A 19,828-nucleotide genomic window follows, 5' to 3' on the forward strand; every position below is an offset into this window, starting at 1 on the left:
CCAGCTGCATAGTTGGTATTGTGACGAATACAGGCATACCTCATTTTTTGTGTGTGTTTTGTGTGTTTCACAGACATTGTATTGTTTGCACATTGAAGGTTTGTGCCAACCCTGTGTTGAGCAAATTTATCAGCATCATTTTCCAACAGCATGTGCTCACTTCATGTGTCTGTGTCACATTTTGGTAATTCTCACAATATTTCAAACTTCTTGATATTATTATATCTGTTATGGGGATGGATCTGTGATCAGTGATCTTTGATGTTACCACTGTAATTGTTTGGGGGTGCCACAAACTGTCCATATAAGATAGCAAACTTACTCAAACATCTCTTACTTTAAATCAAAAGGTAGGGCCAGGCGTGGTGGCTCACACCTGTAATCCCAGCACTTAGGGAGACTGCAGTGGGTGGATCATGCGGTCAGGAGTTTGAGACTAGCCTGGCCAACATGGTGAAACCCCGTCTCTACTAAAAATACAAAAATTAGCTGAGTGTGGTGGCACACACCTGTAATCCCAGCTACTCGGGAGGCTGAGGCGGGAGAATTGTTTGAACCCAGGAGGCGGAGGTTGCAGCAAGCCGAGATCATGCCATTGTACTCCAGCCTGGATGACAGGGCTAGACTCTGTCTCAAAAAAAAAAAAAAATCAAAAGGTAGAAATGATTAAGTTTAGTGACGAAGGCATGTTGAGAGCTGAGATGGGCTGAGAGGTACTCCTCTTGTGCCAAACAGCCAAGTTATAAATACAAAGTTATGAATTTCAAAGTTGTGCCTTGAAAGAAATTTGAAGCACTACTCCACTGAACTCACAAATGATAAGAAAGTGCAACAGCCTTATTACTGAGATGGAGAAAATTTCAATGGTCTGGATACAAGATCAAATCAGCCACAAAATTCCCTTAAGCCAAAGCCTAATCCAGAGCAAGGCCCTAACTCTATTCATTTCTATGAAGGCTGAGAGAAGTGATGAAGCTGCAGAAAAAAAGTTGGAAGCTAATAGAGGTCGGTTCATAGGTTTAAGGAAAGAAACCATCTCCATAACAATGAAAGTGCAAGGTGAAGCAGCAAGTGCTAATGTAGAAGATGCAGCAAGTTATCTGGAAGATCTAACTAAGATACTTGATCAAGGTGACTGTACTAAACAGATTTTCAGTGTAGAAAAAACAACCTTCTATTGGAGGAAGCCATCTAGAGATAAGTCAATGCCTGGCTTCACAAGTTCAAAGAACAGGATGATTCTCTTGTTAGGGTCTAATACAGCTGGCGACTTTAAGTTGAAGCCAATGTTTATTTGCCAGTGTGAAAATTCTAGGGCCCTTAAGAGTTATGCTAGCTCTCTCTACCTGTGCTCTAGCAATGGAACAAGGAAGTCTGGATGACAGCACAGCTGTTTACAGCATGGCTTACTGAATATTTTAAGCCCACTGTTGAGATATACTGCTAACAAAAAGATTCCTTTCAGAATAATTACTGCTCATTAACAATGTTCCTGGTTATCTAAGAGCTCTGATGGAGATGTACAAGGAGATTTGTGTTGTTTTCAAGCCTGCTAACATGATGTCCATTCTGCAGCCCATAAATCAAGGAGTAATTTTGACTTCCAAGTCTTATTATTTAAGAAATACATCTTGTAAGGTTATAGCTGTCATAGATAGTGATTCTGAGCAAAGTAAATTGAAAACCTTTTGGAAAGGATTTGCCGTTCTGGATGCTATTAAGAAAATGTGTGATTCTTTGGGGGAGGTCAAAATAGTAACATTAACAGGAGTTTGGATGAAATTAATTCAAGCCATTGTGGATGACTTTGAGGGATTCAAGACCTCAGTGGAGGAAGTAACTGCAGATGTGGTGGAAATAGCATGAGAACTAGACTTAGAAGTGGAGCCTGAAGATGAAACTGAATTGCTGTGACCTCGATAAAACTTTAATGGTTGAAGAGTTGTTTCTTATGGATGAGCAAATAAAGTAGTTCTTTTTTTTTCCCCAAATCTCTGTTATTGGGGGTAATGGGTCTCTTGGGGGTCCTCACTGCACAGCTTGTTCATTGGCACTGCTTCCCAAGTCCTGGGGCTTCATCGCATTGGGCAGCTTGGGCGGGCTGTAGAATAGCTCGATGCACAGGCCCCCAAAGGTGTCATCCACCTGGAAGGCCAGCCCCGCTGTGGCTGGGGCCTGTGGCCATGCTGTTTGGCTGGTGAAGTCACACTCACCCAGTGTCTTGCCATCATCCAAGAGTTGGTCATCCTTGTACAGCCACTGCTCTTTGGACAGCCACTTGAGGATGCCCTTGACATTGCGCTTCATCTTGAACATCCTGCTGGATTCCTTGGCGTCTGTGAAGATGGTGGTCTTGTGGCACCAGATCATGAGGAAAATGTCCTGTGGGCGGTGGGCTGGCGTGAGGGTGAAGCCCAGGCCCCCTGAGTGTCCCCCAAATAGTTTCTTGAGATGGAATCTACTATTGTCGAAGATGCTGTGAACATTGTTGAAATGATAAGAAAGGATTTAAAATATTACATAAACTTAGTTGAGAAAGCAGCAGGAAAGTTTAAGAGAATTGACTCTGATTTTGAAAGAAATTCCACTGTGTGTCAAATGCTACCAAACAGCATCTCATGCTATGGAGAGATCATTCATGAAAGGAGGAACCAATTGATGTGGCAAACTTCATTGATGCCTTTTTTTTTTTTTTGACAGTCTTGCTCTGTCATCCAGGCTGGGATGTAGTGGCATGATCTCAGCTCACTGCAACCTTCGCCTCCTGGGTTCAAGTGATTCTCCTGCCTCAGCCTCCCTTGTAACTGGAATTACAGGCACGTGCCAGTACACCTGACTAATTTTTTGTAGTTTTAGTAGAGACTGGGGTTTTGCCATGTTGGCCATGTTGGTCTCGAACTCCTGACTTTAAGTAATCCACCCGTCTCTGCCTCCTAAAGTGTTGGGATTACAGGTGTGAGCCACCATGCCTGGCCTATTGTTGTCTTAAGAAATTGCCACAGCACCCCAACTCTGATCAGTCAGCAGCTATCAATATCAAGACAAGACCCAGCACCAGCAAAAAGATTATGACTCACTAAAGGATCAGACGATTGTTAGCATTTTTTAGTGATAAAGTATTTTTTAAAAATTGTATTATTATTATTTTTAATTTTCTATAAGTTATTGGGGTACAGGTGCTATTTGGTCACATGAGTAAGTTCTTTAGTGGTGACTTGTGAGGTTGTGGTGCACCCATCACTGAACAGTATACACTGCGCTGTATTTGTTATCTTTTACCCCTCGCGCCCCTCCCACTCTTCCCTTCAAGTCCCCAAAGTCCATGGTATCATTCTTTTGCCTTTGCGTCCTTATAGCTTAGCTCCCACATATCATTGAGAACATACAATGTTTGGTTTTCCGTTCCTGAGTTACTTCACTTAAAATATTAGTCTCTAATCTCATCCAGATCACTGCAAATGTGCAAATGTTGTTAATTTATTTCTTTTTATGGCTAAGTAGTATTCCATTGTGTGTGTGTATCTATCTATATCTATCTATCTATATATATACACCACAGTTTCTTTATCTACTCATCAACTGATGGACATTTGGATTGGTTCCATGATTTTGCACTTGTGAATTGTGCTGCTATAAACGTGTGTGCAGGTATCTTTTCCAATAATGACTTCTTTTCCTCTGGGTAGATACCCAGTAGCGGGATTGCTGGATCAAATGGTAGTTCTAGTTTTAATTCTTTAAGGACTCTCCACACTGTTTTCCATAGTGGCTGTACTAGTTTACATTCCCACCAACAGTGTAGAAGTGTTCCCTGATCACCACATCCACTCTAATATCTACTGTGTTTTGATTTTTTGATTATGGCCATTCTTGCAGGTGTAAGGTGGTATCGCATTGTAGTTTTGATTTGCATTTCCCTGATCATTAGTGATCTTGAGCAGTTTTTTCATGTTTGTTGGCTGTTTGTATATCCCTTTTGAGAATGGTCTATTCATGTCCTTAGCCTGCTTTTTGATGGGATTGTTTGTTTTTTTCTTATTGATTTGTTTGAGTTCGTTGTAGATTCTAGATGTTAGTCCTTTGTCAGATATATAGATTGTGAAGATTTTCTCCCACTCCATGGGTTGTCTGTTTCCTCTGCTGACTGTGCCTTTTGCTGTTCAAAGGCTCTTTAGTTTAATTAGGTCCTAGCTATTTCTCTTTGTTTTTAAGCAATAAAGTAGTTTTAAATTATGTACAATGTTTTTATAAATAAACCTATGGAACACTTAATAGGTTACTGTCTAGTATAAACATAACTTTTACATACGCTGGAGAGCAAAAATATTTATATGACATTCTTGCTTTATTGTGATACTTGCTTTATTCCATACTTGGCTTTGTTATGATACTCACTTTATTATGGTGGTCTGGAACTGAACCTGTAATATCTCAGACATATGCCTGCATAGAGAAAAAGGAAGAAGTCCCTATCTTCAATGAACTTTACAGTTCAAGTAAGACTGGCTTGGACTGGTCCTTCCAGCTCCAAACTACGGGAACTATGGGATGAATGCCCTTTGGTCTCTGTAGTGACTTGCATAGACAAGGAGGCCTAAGCAGTTTCTTAGTAAATATTTGTTGTAATGTGGAATTAATCGTCTTATTGTTCTTGCTCTTCTTTGTAGGAAGCAGAGATCATTCATCAGAGAGAAATAGAAGCTAAGAAAGAATTTGATGAATGGAAACAACAAGAGTGGACCAAACTTTATGGGGAAATAGATAAACTAAAAAAAATATTTTGGGATGAATTTAAAAATGTCGCCAACCAGAACTCTTCACTAGAAGAGGTACTCAATATAAAAGGCTTTTCAAAGTTCCTTTGTTGGAAATCTGCCTATTCTCAAAATTTATTTCTTTGTTTGTGCTAGTTTTATTTCACTGCTGTTGGAAGCTAAAATACTGTGAGGCCAGTTATCAGAGGCCTGATATTAGAGACCCAGATATCAGAGGCCTGGGATTGAATCATTGCCCTGTCACATACTGATTGTGAGACCTTGAATGAATTAGTTAACCTCCTCATCCCTCAGTTTTATTTCTATAAGATAGGCTGCCGAAAGGGTTAAATTAGTACATAAACAGTATGTAACATAATCTGGCATATAGTAATATATCAGTAGTATATCTGGTATATAGTAATATCTCTAGGTATTATCCTTATTTTTGCAAAGGGCTTTCATCACTGGACAAGAAATGGGGCAAAATTTAAATGAATGCATTTTTCTCCCAACAAATATTCCCTGAATCCTGGTTACATGCCAGTCACTCTGTTGGGGTCTTCAGAGATCACATCTAATACATAACATTTATGGACTGTGTTTACTACTTTCCAGCTCCTATGCAGTATACTTTATATACACTAACTTTTAATCTTCTTAGCAATCAACCATACCATTCTCAAAATAGATGCATCACTAGTTTATTATTTTCTTATATATATGTATATTTTATTGCACTTTAGGCTCTGGGGTACATGTGCAGAACATGCAGGATTGTTGCATAGGTACATACATGGCAATGTGGTTTGCTGCCTCTATCCCCCTATCACCTATATCTGGCATTTCTCCCCAAGTTATCCCTCCCCAACCTCCCTACCCCCACTGTCCCTCCCTTATTCCCCACAACAGACCCCTATTACTTTCTTTTTAAAAGTTTTTTTAAAGCTATTTCCTGATGTTAGGAAGGCCAATGAAAACTAACTAATATATATATATACATATATATATACGTATATATATATATATATATATGTATATATATTTATATTTTTTTCTTTTGCTTCCCCCCACCCCCAAAAACTATATATATTTTGAAAATATTTTTTTCCTCAAAACTTTTTCCCTGATATGGAAGTATGGAGCTTACTTTGGCTAAGTTACCTGACTAAAGAGAGAACTTTAGGTTAGACCTGGGGTAAATTGAAATGCCAAAGGAGTGTCTGGCTAAATGAAAATACCATGAGAATTTGTAATGCCAAGAAAGTCAGCTCTGTGGTGTGTCATAAGCTGCAACAGAGCCTGGGAATTGTGCATACATCTGATCAAACTTCAAGGAGTTTAGAAATGGTTAACATTTGGAATCAGTATTGCTTAGCAATAGTTAAGAAATGTTAGCAAGAATGATACCAAGTTAAACTTAGGTGCTTGCCATTCTTTAAAGCCTTACTGGGACTTATGAGTTTTGTTGTTGTTGTTGAGGTGGAGTCTTGCTCTGTTACCCAGGCTGGAGTGCAGTGGCACAATCTTGGCTCACTGCAACCTCCGCCTCCCAGGTGCGTTCAAGTGATTCTCCTGCCTCAGCCTCTGGAGTAACTGGGACTACAGATGCATGCTACCATGCTCAGTTAGTTTTTTGTATTTTTAGTAGAGACAGGGTTTTATCATGTTGGCCAGGCTGGTCTCAATCTCCTGACCTCAGGTGATCCACCCACCTCAGCCTCCCAAAGTGCTGGGATTACAGGCATGAGCCACCATGCCCGGCAGGGCTTATGAGTTTTATACAGTCATACAGATGGAAATATGTTGCTTTTGTTACTTCAACCATCATATATTTTAAGAAATAATCATAGGTGGGTGGAAAGGCAGCCTCTCTTTAATCCAGTTTTCTGTGCCTTTTCCTTCACGTCACACACACTGCTAGCCCAGGAATCAACAGGTGTTGATGACTCTACTCCAAGTTGTGCAAAGCCCTTTCTGGAGACAGCCAGGATGTTTTGTAGTGAGAGAGGGAGGAGTCCTCAGGGAATGGCCTGGGGTGCCTGAGACCCTCCCACAGGCTCTAAGAGTCTGATTCTCATCAGTTTATTCCAGACTGAGGAAGAAATGGGGCAGCAGTCAGGAGATCTTGGGATTTTGAGTATACCAGAATTTAAGTGAAATGGAAACTACACTCTTTAATTTGTTCTTCCATGCAACTTGCTTTTTCTGTGCAAGGGCTGATCCCCCAGGAGAGCCTTCATGAAGGGGGCTGATTTGTATGAATATTTGTTGGTGTGTAAGTATCTAGTGAGAATGAATTGGGAGGATGAGTTGGGTAAGGCGTGCACCTCTGACACTGTTCCATATATAAAAGACAACATGATTAGGTCTTCATCTGAGTAAAACTATGTCCTGGCCTTTTCAGAAACTGCGGGTGCTGCAGTCCCACAGTGTGATGGAATCCAACCTGGGATCACTGCGAAATGAGGAGTCTGAGGAGTGGCTCCGTCAGGCACAGGAGCTCCAGGCCCTGAGAGAGAAGGCAGAAATTCAGGTGACCTGATGCTCCATGCCCTTCTTCCCCCAGGAAGCCAAGAGCTATCTTCTCTTCCAATATATTCTTTCATTTTTGTTCTATGAATGTAGAGAAGTTGAAGGACATCAGAGTTCTATATTTTTAGACCTTCTGCCAATACATGGAAGCATAGAATAGGGTTCACAGGTGAGGCTGGTGGTATGTGTGCAATGTCAGATTTGCCTAAGATCTTTTGAAAAATACATACAGCTCTGTCTCTTATTTGACACCTTTGCCCCATTCTGATTCTAACTCAGTTGAAAACAACTCTTAGAAAGTGTGACAGTCTCTTGGGTTGGAAGATATTTGGGATGCATTCAGTGTTGTGATGATAGTTGTTTAGCAGCAAGCTCTCTGGAACTAAAAAGCTTTAATTTGTAGCATTTGCCAATTTCCATGGTGTAAATATTTCCACCATGCCCAATTTCATGCTATGTGTGAGGTCACCGAATGGAGCTGGGAGGACTTGTGCACAGTCTGCTCTCACAGGTTGGTAGGAGGTGGCTCTGGCCACCCCTGCATAAATTTTACTGCGGTCTGGTTGAAAAATGGTCTGTATCACTGATAATTCCATGGCAAAGAAGGGGAATCGGTACAGTTGTTAAATCATGTTGTGCTTCTCTTTCTGCTCTCCAGGATCCTTGAAAAAAAACCAAAAAACAAAACTAAACCAAGAAGTCTAGCTAACAATCAGCAGAACTGCTGATTGATGTTTTACAGGTTTCACGTTATAAAGAAGCCATTCTTTTCCCAAGAATTTTGTTCACATTCTTTACCTGTTTTTCTATTATTGTGAGTTTGTATAATGAATGGAAATTAACTCAGCCCTTTAGTTTTTCTATTTGTGATCATTTTCCCCAGTATTCTGTTGGTCTTTGAATTTTGTTGATTCTGGCTTGGCCATACAACAATGAATTATGTTTATGTAGTCAAAATTGTCCAATTGTTAATCTTTCTTTATGGCCTTCCTCACTCAGATTTAAAAAGACAACATTCCTGTGTTTTCTTTTAGTACTTTTATGGCCTTATTTTTTGTGTTAAATCTTTGACCCACCGAAAATTTATTTTGGTTTAAGATGTGAAATAAGCATCCAGCTTCCTATTTTTTCCCAGGCAGCTAGCCATTTTTTCCAACACCGTAAGTCAATAATCCATCTCCCTCCCCTTAGTTTCCGTTTATTTCCATCTTTAGTCTGGATTTTCTATTCTGTTTCACTACTGTGCGTACCCATGAGCCAGTACTTTTAACTTCCTATAGCTTTATAACATGTTTTAATACCTGTAAGGGCCCGATTGATAAGTTTTTAATCTTTTTCAGAAAACGGAGTGGAAGAGAAAAATGAAGGAACTGCATGAAGAGCATGTGGCTGAGAAGAGAGAGGTAGCTCTTGTCGGGTGATCTCAGGGAGTTTGGTTTTCTGTGACCTCTGAGAATTCAGTATTCTCCACCTCCCACTCATCCACCATCTCCCCTATCTCACCTGGAACTGGATGGCAGATACTTTGCTGCAGATATCACTCCTGGTTACCATTCCCATCAGGACACAGAAGAGGTTAGCTGCTCATCCAGCAGCTTCCCTGGCCAGGAGCAGGGGCCTCCAGGCCTTCTCCTCTGAACTGAACATATCCTTTGTTCTGTGGTCTTCTTTGCAGTGACCCCTTTAGGGCCTCCAGGGAGGGTTGTGCCATAAGCCCCAGATGAATCACCTGGTGGTTTCATGTTTTGGCTCTTCTTTGAAACTTTCCTACCTAGGAGAGAACCAGTGGGCCTCAGTGATAGTTCAGTGGGAGTCCAAAGGGAAGGACTCAGATACTGAGAATGGTGAACAGGGAGCAGTGGGCTTCAGGGCAGAGCAAACAGCTTCTGTAAAAATGCCCTGAGCAGGAGGCAAGTTGAGGAGGACGCTGGTTCATAAGAGCCCCAGAATGCCGCCTACAAAAAGCTTAGAGGATGAAAAGGCTTAGATCAGTCTGGCCTGTGGTAGACACTGCTCACTCTGGTATAGGGACACATGATCACTCACATGTGATGGTTTTATTTTATCTGAAGTATTTTCAAATGGGAAATACATTCACATTTGTTCCCCAAATAGGAGAAATAGATTAAGATATATTGAGTAGAGTCTCATTCCCACCTGTAACCATCTACCTGTCCCCAACACCCACTGCTCAGGTGACTTTTATGGCTTTCTTTTGTGTTCTTCTAAAGTTTCTTTATGCAAATATTAATAAATATTTTCACTTTATCTCTGCCCTTACATCAGAAGTAGCATGTTAACTCGTTTTCTTCACCTCTTGTTTTCACCTAAAAGCATCCATTTGATGATTTTCGAATGGTCTTGATTTATATGACTGTTCCTCATTGGGTGGTTACATCTGACAGACAGCCCTTTTCCTCCTGGTCTTAAAGGCATGCATTCTATTCTTACTTCTTCTCAGGCACAGCACAAAAATGTCCCCAGACTGGAAGGTAGTCTTGTTAGAAAGCCTGTCCTGGTCTCCAAATCCTTTACTGTGCTTCAAGTGAAACCCTTGCCCAGCACATGCCTACAGGTGCTGGCCCTGCAGACACGGGGCACTCAGATGTCCCTGCAGACGTTTGACCAACCGGCCATCCTGTGCCCGCCAGCTACAGGAGGAGAACCAGAGGCTCCAGGCCTCCCTGTCTCAGGATCAGAAGAAGGCAGCTGTCCAGTCCCAGCGCCAGATCAGTGCCCTCCGTGCCCAGCTGCAGGAACAAGCTAGGATCATTGCCTCCCAGGAGGAGATGGTAGGTCTGCCCCTCCTTTCAGCCAGGCCTTGGTGTCCCTGGGCCTCTATCCTGTGAGGATCTCCTTGGATTCTTCTGGGCTTATCAGTTCTAGTCTTACTACTCAGCCTCCTTAAGGAGAGAGGAAAGTCCTCTGGCATGAAGGACACAAGATTATAAGGCTGTAACTTCCTCCTTCCAGGCTGAAGATGTGCCACCTCCTTAGGGGCTGCTGGCAGAAGGGGCCACTCTAACAGCAGAGACCATATAAAATGCTCAGCACCTCCCTTATGCTTTGCTTATTACCTCATTTAAGCCTTACTACTATACTTCAAGGTAGGCATCCCCTTCTTCCCACCTTCATTTGACAGATGATGAAATACGCTGGAGAAGGCAAGTCCCTCACTCAAGTCCTCATGGGGCACTCTGTGATGAGATTCAATCCTAACCAGGCAGGAAAAACAAAAAGCTTGTGTTCTTTACACAGTGTTCTTGGGCATAATTCCTTAGCCAGTACCTTTTTCATAAATGAACAGCCTCTGACGAGGTTAGAGATAAAGCAGTGTGATGAAAAGGCATTCACTTAGCACCTTTCTCCTCAAGCTAGCCCCTGTGACTCTACCTCTTGCTGACAATTCTCTGTCCAGTCCAGGCTTAGCTCTCCCTCCCGAGCCCCAGGTCTGTGGAAAATCCGCGTCTTTCTCTGCTGCCATTCACCTCATGGACTAGGCTCCACACAGCTACCCTGGGCTGAGCACCCACTGTTACTGTCTAGTCCCTGCCTCTTCTTCCTGCACCCCTTGCTATTTGTACTTCTCTATACTCCCAGCCACATTCCCCCCCAGGCAGCGTATCTACCCCACTTGCTTGCTGCTTTTCACTGTTACCCCGCTGCCTCAAATGCTCAGCTCTGCACTGAGCTCTAGTCTGGAGGCTTCCTAAGGAGGAAACCACAACAGAGTTTCCACCATGTTCCCTGCTGGCTGCAATGTCCTGTATGCTACTCAGAGCTCTTGTTTGCTGATGATTCAGTTAGGAATCTATTGGCTAAAGATAACAGAATAGGCTAATAGGGACTTATTTTTATTGTAACAGCAAGAGAGGTAACAGTTGCTGGCCTTGGTTAGCAGCAGAAGTATGCCATTGTGAACACAGGCTGTGGGTTTTTTTTTTTTTTTTTTTAACCGTCTTCAGTGTGATGACTTTTGTTTCCTGCTTCACTTTCATAGTTGCAAGCAGACTACTGTAGTCCCAGTCCTACAACCATATTTGGTGGAAGAGGTTGATGAAAAGGGCCCTTCCCAAGACTTCTCTTTATCTATATTACTGGGCAACGCTGTGTCACATGGGCAACAACAGCTGCAAAGAAGGCTGGGAAAGTAAATAGTTTTGCAGTCTGGAGTAGAGGTAGGCAAAGGAGACAACAGTGGAGAATGGACATTGGATGAGTTATGTATCAGTATGTGCCACCGCAGGTAATAAAAAGCGACCCAAGCTTAAGCAGAAGAGGGAGTTTGCTGTAAGGGTAGATGGTATATATCACAGAGCTCATGCCAGGGGAGCAGCTGAGTCTGGGAATAAACTGAATCCAGAGACATGAATGTGGTCGTTTTCCTCTTCTGTGTGTCTCTGTTCCTTTCTCTATAATTACTTAATTTTTTTCTTTTACCCTGAAGATCAGCTTCTGCTTCTTATCTGTTTCATGTGGTGAAACAAACAAATATACAAACCAAGAAAACCGTAAACAGTAGGCTGCCAGCAGCTCTTGACTTCATTCATTGTCAGTCCAGAGCTCTCTGCCCGAACCTGGATGTTGGCTACAGCTGTGGTGTGAAGTCTCATTGTTCACCTGTGGCTATCCTGCCGGCAGCCATGAAGGAGGAAGGAAGAGGAACTTCTTGGAGCAGGGTGGTTGAGTAGACAGTTCAGTGCATGTCTACATCTGGCCTCCTGTCCGGGGTCATGTCTGACTCCTTCCGCCCAGGGGTGCTCTGTACAGAGGCTCACACTGTGGGAGGGGAGCCTCTCCCTTGCCCTGGCTGTTTTCCATGAATTATACCAATAGGAACGACTGTGTGCATGCCCCACTCTGTTCCTATGGGGCTACTGCCCTCGAACTATAATTCTTTGAAGAGGGGACATTCTTGCCTCCCCACCTTGGAAAATGGAGGATGCTGCCATTCTCTTTCTCACATGGACCCCAGAGATGTGTCAGGGGGCTGGGATGGTGCATCTGTGCTCCTTCCAGTTCCCAATGGAAGGCATGGAATCAGTAGCCATTCCTTCCTCAGTTTGCTAGGCAGAAACACTGCTCCAAGCAGAGTTCTCACAACATTCTCTGCTGGTTGTAACCTGCTCTATTCCACCTCTTTGCAGATCCAGACCTTGTCCCTCAGGAAGGTGGAGGGTAAGTCTACACAGGGTGGTTTATAGCAGTCTTGGATGTTGTCTCTGGCTTTTCTCCCTCCTTTTCCCTCTCTCTCAATTCATGGGTAAGGATTGGTGACAGCAGCCTGTGGATATGTAGTGTCAGGCTTCTGGGACACATAGGCTGCAGGTAGCGTTTGTGCTGAAGGCTTTCCATGCAGCTAGCAGGGCTTGTTGCCTGGCTTGCTCCTGTCTGTAGAGGGATGGAGGCAGTGGGGAGGAGGGTGATTATGGGTGGAGTGGGGTTTCACGAGCAGGCTTTTCTAATGCACCATGCCTGCAGTGAATGAGGAAAATTAGGATTCAGGGTTGCTGGCAACCTTTACCTTGTTCCCAGTGTTCAGCAAGTTGACCCCAAACTTATGTGAATGTGTCCTGTTTGGATATATGGCCTCCTCTTGGGTACTGTGGTGTGGGGATGCGTGTGTCTGTGTGTAATGGGGTGTAGGTGCTGGCATCTAAAGTTAGATGGCAACCCACAGGGAACTGCTTCTGTTTAGAGGACCTTGGACAACCCCTTGTGAGGCTTGGCCCTTCATCCACCACCTCCTGCTCCCCTGTCCTATGGCTTAAGCTACACTTCTACGTTTCATTACAAACCCACATTTTCTCCCATCCCTCGCCTTCCCAGCCATGTAGCCAGTTCAGAGAGGCCTGACCCCTGTGGCCCTGAACCTCCTGAGGGATGGAGGCAGAACAGAGCCATTAATAACAGCCATGTGCCACAGCTTTCCCCGGCCACTTCAGATTCATCATCTCATTACATTGGTTTACTATTGAATGTGGGGTGGATATTATTATCCTCATTTTGTAGGTGGGGAAACTGAGGCTGAGAGGGGTTCAAGGACTTGTTGTCTCTTGCACAGATAGCAAGGGGCGGAGATGGTGGGTGGACTCTGATCTTTCTGCCCTCTATGTCTGCGCCATCCCACCTCTCCCCAGTCAAGATGAGCTGACTGGAGGGTTTTCTTTTTCTGGCTTATAACCAGCTGGAGTCCTGTACTTTTCTCCTAGTCAGGGATGGGGTCCAGGGCACTGGTGGCACTAACTTTTCCTTCTCTCTTAAGGGATCCACGAGATGCCAAAGGCTGTGGACACAAAGGAGGACTCTACAGAGGAAGGTGGGGACTGACTCTCTTTCCTGGATGTCCGGTGCAGAAACAGATTTGCTGCCCTTAACTGTATCTGGACTTAACTGTATCTGGACACCTGAAGCTGGAGTGGAGGGAACTAAGGACCTAAGGACATGAAATTATATGTATATATTCTTTTTTTTTTTTTTTATATGGAGTTTTGCTCTTGTTGCCCAGGGTGGATTACAATGGCATGATCTTGGCTTACTGCAACCTCTGCCTCTCTGGTTCAAGTGATTCTTCTGCCTCAGCCTCTCAAGTGGCTGAGATTACAGGTGCCCGCCACCATGCCTGGCTAATTTTTGTATTTTTAGTAGAGATGGGGTTTTACCATGTTGGCCAGGCTGGTCTTGAACTCCTGTCCTCAGGCAATCCTGCTTGCCTCAGCTTCCCAAAGTGCTGGGATTACAGGCATGAGCCACCACAGCCAGCCTGAAATAATACTTCTTAACACCTTCTGTGTGCCAGGTATGTGACATGCAGGTACTAACATACAATCTGCTGGTTTAGTGATGGGGAAGCCCAGGCCCAGAGAGGGTCATTAGCTTGTCCAAAGCCACAAAGCTAGCAGGTAGCTGAGTGAGGATTTGGAGTGACTTCTGATTCACAGCCCATCCCACTGACTCACTTGAGCCTATGCAGAGCAGTGGAAGATAACTTGCTGAGTTGGCTTAAAATGGCCTTTGCTTTCTTTGTTTTCTTCTGTGTTGTGAGTTTCCTGCAGACAGGTCCCACAGGGCATAACTAATGTGCAGAAATCCACCTCGGCTCCCTTTTCAGAGCACTGGGTACCTGCTGTTTTTATTCACCCTATTCCATGACTGACTCTGATTCACAGACCTCTCAACCAGATGCAGCCAAGGGATGCAAAAGAAAAGTGAAAAAAATAGAGATGCTCCCTGACTGCAAGGAGCTCTTAGGATTGTCAGGGAGGGGAAGGACAGATGAGTGAGTAGTGACTGGAAAGCTACTGACCAGGGCCTGTCTGTTTGAGCAAGGCAATGATACGACAATTTCAAAGTTTCCCAGCAGACACACCCAGACAAATTGTAATTGTGACATCAAAGAGCTCATTGTGGGATGCTTTATTTTTTAATGTAAAGTTTTTCTTTATTTTCAAGATGGTAATCTATGCAGTTTGGAAAAAAAAAAAAAGGAATGGTATAAAAGGGTGTGCATTAAGAAATAGGCCTCCCTTCTGCCCAGCTATCCAATTTCCTCTCCAGAAGTTTTATTGTTAATGGTTTCTCATGTATCCTTCAATTCTACATGGGAATATGTGCAAATGTAAGTACACGTGTGTACCCATTCTTCTCCTTTTTCCCAAATGGGAACACACTATACACATTGTTTTGCAGTTAGTTATGTTGTTAACAACTTACTTGGGAAATGGTTTCTATCCCTTTATAGAGAACTGCTTCATTATTTTTTCAGGGCTTTGCAGCCTTCCATTAGATAGATGAACTAAAATTTATTTAACCAGTTAGTCCTCTACTACCTCCCGCTACCCTCCCAGGGCATTTAACCTTGGGATATAGTTGTAAAAATTAGAATTGCACATCACTTTTGAGGAAGGTATCTGTTGAGTAACACAGGGTCCTCAGATAGGATGAATCACATCTTCAAATAGTGGATGCAGGATACTAGAGAGGAGGAGTCTGAGATTGATGAGTCAGGGGATCCCACGGCTGTGCACCTGTTGCTACAGTGGAAGTTTTACTTGCTTATCATACTGTGTGTGTTTGTCTACCTCTTCCCATCCCAGACCGGCAGGCAACAGCATCACTTGGGAATTTGTTAGAAATGCAAAGTTGTAATTCTCAGGCCCCATCCTAGAGAACCTGAAGCGGAAACTCTGGGGGCAGGACCCAGCAGTCTGTTTTCACACACTCTCCAGGGCATTTTGATTCTTGCTCAAGTTCGAGAACTACTGTGAGACCAGTGGCTGCCTACAACTGGCTAAACATTAAGAATCACCTATAAAGCTTGAACTATCTGGAGGACCACTTCACACCCCCACGTTACCTAAAGCAGAACATGGAGTGGGTGGGTTCCAGGCATCAGCAGCATTTAAAGCTCCCCAGGTGATTCCAGTGTGTAGACAAGGTTGAGGATCATGTCCAAGTGCAAACTTTATTGAGCAGAATCACACAGGGTCTGGGGTGAATGAGTGGCAGGGGAGGGATTATTATAACACAGATTTCTGGACCCCACCTGTAGAATTTTTGATTCAGTAGGTTTAGAGTGGGAGCTGAGAATCTGCGTCTCATGAGTTACCAGGTGATGCTGCTGCTTTGGCTCACAGTTAAGGAGCATTGTCCTACAATCATTGTTTCTCAGGCTTTGCTGTTGATTAAAATATCTAGAGAATTTAAAACATAAATATCAAGTGTTGGGGTCCACCTTGAGAGATTCTGATGGCATCAGCCTGGGGTGATTCCAACACACAGCCAGCGGTGAGATTCACCACCCTTGATTGTGAGTGAGGTCCTTGGGGGATGAGAGATGGACTTCTGTGTCCTTAGCATCCAGCCCCAGCCTTATTACACTCATGCTACTTGTTCAGTTAATGTCTACTGAGTGAGTCAAAGGGCTTGGTCCAGGTCTTACCACAGAGGCCCCCACATGGAACTTGAAGAACACTCTGGAAGGCCTTCCTTGACTCGCCTTAGACTGCTCCTTTGTAGCACTTATCACATTTAATTGTATTTGCTTATTTTGCTAGCCTCAGATCAGTATTTCTTAAAGTATGGCCTGTGGCTCACCTCCATCAGAATCATCTCATCATGTTAAAATGCAGATTCTAGGGCCCTTCCCCAGAGTTATGGAATCAGACTCTTTGGAGGGTGAGGTGAGGGACTATTAATTTTTAACGCTTGCCCAGGTGCTTCTGATATATGCTGAAGTTAGAGGGAGAATACCCAATCTAGACAGTAAACTTGAGGGAGCAGCCATCTGTCTATTTGGTCCACCAGTTTTATCACCTGGACCAGAATTGAGCCTGGTATGGAAATGAGATGAGGGCATCAGGTGGAGCTAGGATTAGGCTAGAACTCATTGCAGAGGGGCCTGGAATCTGAGATCAGAAGGGAGCCCAGGGAAGCTTTCAGAGCTCAAGTGCAAGCCCCAAGTCCTGAGTTAACCTGCGGTAGGACTGACTGAGCCCAGGTTTTAGAGATCCAGACTGGCAGGGGATGAGAATGCTGAAGTTGTGTGGAGGACCTAAGGCAGTGGTACCCAGGAGCAGAAATACCCCAGCTTCTGACCCAAGGATGGACACTCAAGAGGGGTCAGTGGCCTTGGGAATCACAGGCCAGAGACCAGGATCCTTGGCAGAATCCTTGGCAGAGTGAGGGCTCGGCAGGTGCAGTGGGGCTCTGGGAATGGAAAGCTCAGGTGCCCAGGCTGATCTGGGTGATTATCTTATGCTACAGAGCTGGAGGACTCCCAGGATGAACAGCAAAAGGTGCTGGCAGCTCTGAGGTGTAACCCCACCTTGCTGAAGCAATTCAGACCAATCCTGGAGGACACCCTGGAAGAGAAGCTGGAGAGCATGGGGATAAGGAAGGTGAGTTTCAAGTCCAATGTTTTAAGGGCTGATACCTGTGATTTAGACATGAGGCGTTCTTAAACAGACAAATGGTTGATTGTTCTTTGCATTGTGAACTCATTCATCTCACTCGTGCCAGCCTGGGCTCCTTTGGCATCCACATGCCTTTCTCCCTTCACAGCTAGAATATGGTATCTTTCCTCTGTTTCTCCAGCAGCTTCTCAGGACTGGCCCTATTTGGCTGGTGATGCTACCCTGAGTCCTGACTGCTCAGTGTTCTCCACTCACTGGTTACTTCCTTTTGTGTCTCTAAATTTGTTGCTAGAGGGAATTTAATTGGCACGATCTGGGCTATGGACAGGTCCCCCCTTGGGTAAATATCCATCTCCAGGCCCATCATCTGTGGTCCACATGGCCATGTCCACTCAGCAGGTGGCTGTGTGTGGGCATCACTGAAAGCTGTGCCTGACACCAATTACTATTTTTTTTTGAGAAATAATAACTTATATTTTCCTAGTTTTTTAGCAATCACATATATGTATGTATATACGTGTGTATATATATTTTATTTTCAGATTAAAATTTTTTTTTAATTTCAGTGGTTTTTTGGGGGGAACAGGTAGTGTTTGGTGACATGAATAGTTCTTTAGTGGTGATTTCTGAGATTTTGGTACACCTGAGAAGTGTACACTGTACCCAGTGTGTGGTTTTTTTGTCCCTTGCTACCCCCTACCTTTTCCCCCAAATCTGCAAAGTCCAGTGTATCATTCTTATGTCTTTGCATCCTCATAGCTTAGCTCCCACATATGAGTGAGACCATACGAGTTTGGTTTTCCATTCCTGAGTTACGTCACTTAGAATCGTAGTCTCCAGTTCCATCCAGGTTGCTGCAAATGCCATTATTTCATTCTTTTTTATGGCTGAGTAGTATTCCATGGCATGTAGATATACCATGTTTTCTTTATCCACTCGTTGATTGATGTGCATTTGGGCTGGTTCCATATTTTTGCAATTCCAAATTATGCTGTTATAAATGTGCATGAGCAAGTATCTTTTCTGTGTAATGATTTCTTTTCCCTGGGGTAGATACCCAGTAGTGGGATTGCTGGATCAAAGGGTAGATCTACTTTTAGTTCTTTAGGGAATCTCCACACTGTTTTCTGTAGTGGTTGTACTAGCTTACATTCCTACCAACAGTGTAAAAGTATTCCCTTTTCACCACATCCATGCCAACATCTATTAATTTTTGATTTTTTGTTTATGGCCATTCTTGTAGGAGTGAGGTGATATCACATTGTGGTTTTGATTTGCATTTTCCTGGTAATTAGTGATGCTGAGCATCCGCACTCTGGGAAACTCCCTCCTCATTTAAGGACATTCTGCAGTCCTTAGGACCTCCAGTGCTCCTACCCAATGCTTCTGGGCGTGCGCCTCAATCACCTGTCCTGATCCATTGTCTCCTTGGGTTTGGATTATTCTTCTTTCCCCAGTTCCATGAGGAGTGACCTAGATTGTCTATTTGTGCTCTTTCTCTGATGTAGGCATTTATTGTTTTGAACTTTCCTCTTAGTACTGCTCTTGCTGTATCCCAGAGGTTTTGATAGGTTGTGTCACTATATTGTTCAGTTCAAAGAATTTTTAAATTTCCATCTTGATTTCATTGTTGACCCAATGATCATTCAGGAATGGGTTATTTAATTTCCATGTATTTGCTAGTTTTGAGGGTTTCTTTTGGAGTTTATTTCCAATTTTATTCCACTGTGATCTGAGAGAGTACTTGATATAATTTCTATTTTCTTAAATTTACTAAGACTTGTTTTGTGGCCTGTCATCTGGTTTTTCTTGGAGAATGCTCCATGCACTGTTGAATAGAATGTATATTCTACCAGTTGTTTGGTAGAATGTTCTGTAAATATCTGTTAAGTCTGTTTGCTGTAGGATATAATTTAAGTCCATTGTTTCTTTGTTGATTTTCTATCTTGATGACCTGTCTAGTGCTGTTAGTGCAGTATTAAAATCCCCTACTATTATTGTATTTCTGTCTATCTCATTTCTTGTGTCAGTAGTAATTATATTATAAATTTGGGAGGTCCAGTGTTAGGTACATGCATATTTAGAATTGTGATATTTTCCTGTTGCACTAGTCCTTTTATCATTATATAATGTCCCTCTTTGTCTTTTTAAACTGCTGTTGCTTTAAAGTTTGTTTTGTCTGATATAAGAATTGTTATTCCTGCTCACTTTTGGTGTCCATTTGCATGGAATATTTTCTCCCACCCCTTTACCTTAAGCTATGTGAGTCCTAATGTGAGTTTAAGTGAGTCTCCTGAAGACAGAAGAAACTTGGTTGATGAATTCATATCCATTCTGCTATTCTGTATTTTTTAAGTGGAGCATTTAGGCCCTTTACATTCAATGTTAGTTTGAGATGTGAGGTACTATTCTATTCATTGTGCTGTTTGTTGCCTGAATATCTGCTTTTTTTTCATATGTTATTCTTGTATAGGTGCTGTGAGATTTATGCTTTAAGAAGGTTCTATTTGGTATATTTCAAGGACTTGTTTCAAGATTTAGAACTCCTTTTAGAATTCTTGTAGTGCTGGCTTGGGAGTAGCGGACTCTCTCAGCATGTTGGTCTGAAAAAGACTGTGTCTTTCC

General features: G+C 43.1%; 1 protein-coding gene and 1 pseudogene across 8 annotated transcripts in view; one reads left to right on the plus strand and one right to left on the minus strand.

Annotated features, from left to right (window-relative positions):
* The window catches only part of DZIP1L (DAZ interacting zinc finger protein 1 like), a 50,597-nt gene that overhangs the window by 19,164 nt on the left and 11,605 nt on the right, over positions 1 to 19,828 (plus strand). For 7 of the 8 annotated variants that reach the window (XR_004264811.1, XM_032265489.1, XM_032265529.1 and 4 more), the window contains 7 exons: positions 4,668 to 4,829; positions 7,162 to 7,290; positions 8,630 to 8,692; positions 9,941 to 10,081; positions 12,437 to 12,467; positions 13,555 to 13,608; positions 17,055 to 17,188. Coding sequence is in view for 7 of the 8 variants with exons in the window: in XM_032265489.1 (XP_032121380.1) it covers positions 4,668 to 4,829; positions 7,162 to 7,290; positions 8,630 to 8,692; positions 9,941 to 10,081; positions 12,437 to 12,467; positions 13,555 to 13,608; positions 17,055 to 17,188 (714 nt within the window). In the remaining variant the exon portion in view is untranslated. The remainder of the gene's footprint in view (positions 1 to 4,667; positions 4,830 to 7,161; positions 7,291 to 8,629; positions 8,693 to 9,940; positions 10,082 to 12,436; positions 12,468 to 13,554; positions 13,609 to 17,054; positions 17,189 to 19,828) is intronic. The other variant, XM_032265520.1, reaches the window with a different exon arrangement.
* On the minus strand, positions 1,727 to 4,582 carry LOC116537600 (annotated as a pseudogene).

This window comes from Sapajus apella, unplaced genomic scaffold (genome assembly GCF_009761245.1).
Source record: "Sapajus apella isolate SASKATOON/1434 unplaced genomic scaffold, GSC_monkey_1.0 scaffold4, whole genome shotgun sequence".
Classification (NCBI taxonomy): Eukaryota; Metazoa; Chordata; class Mammalia; order Primates; family Cebidae; genus Sapajus; species Sapajus apella.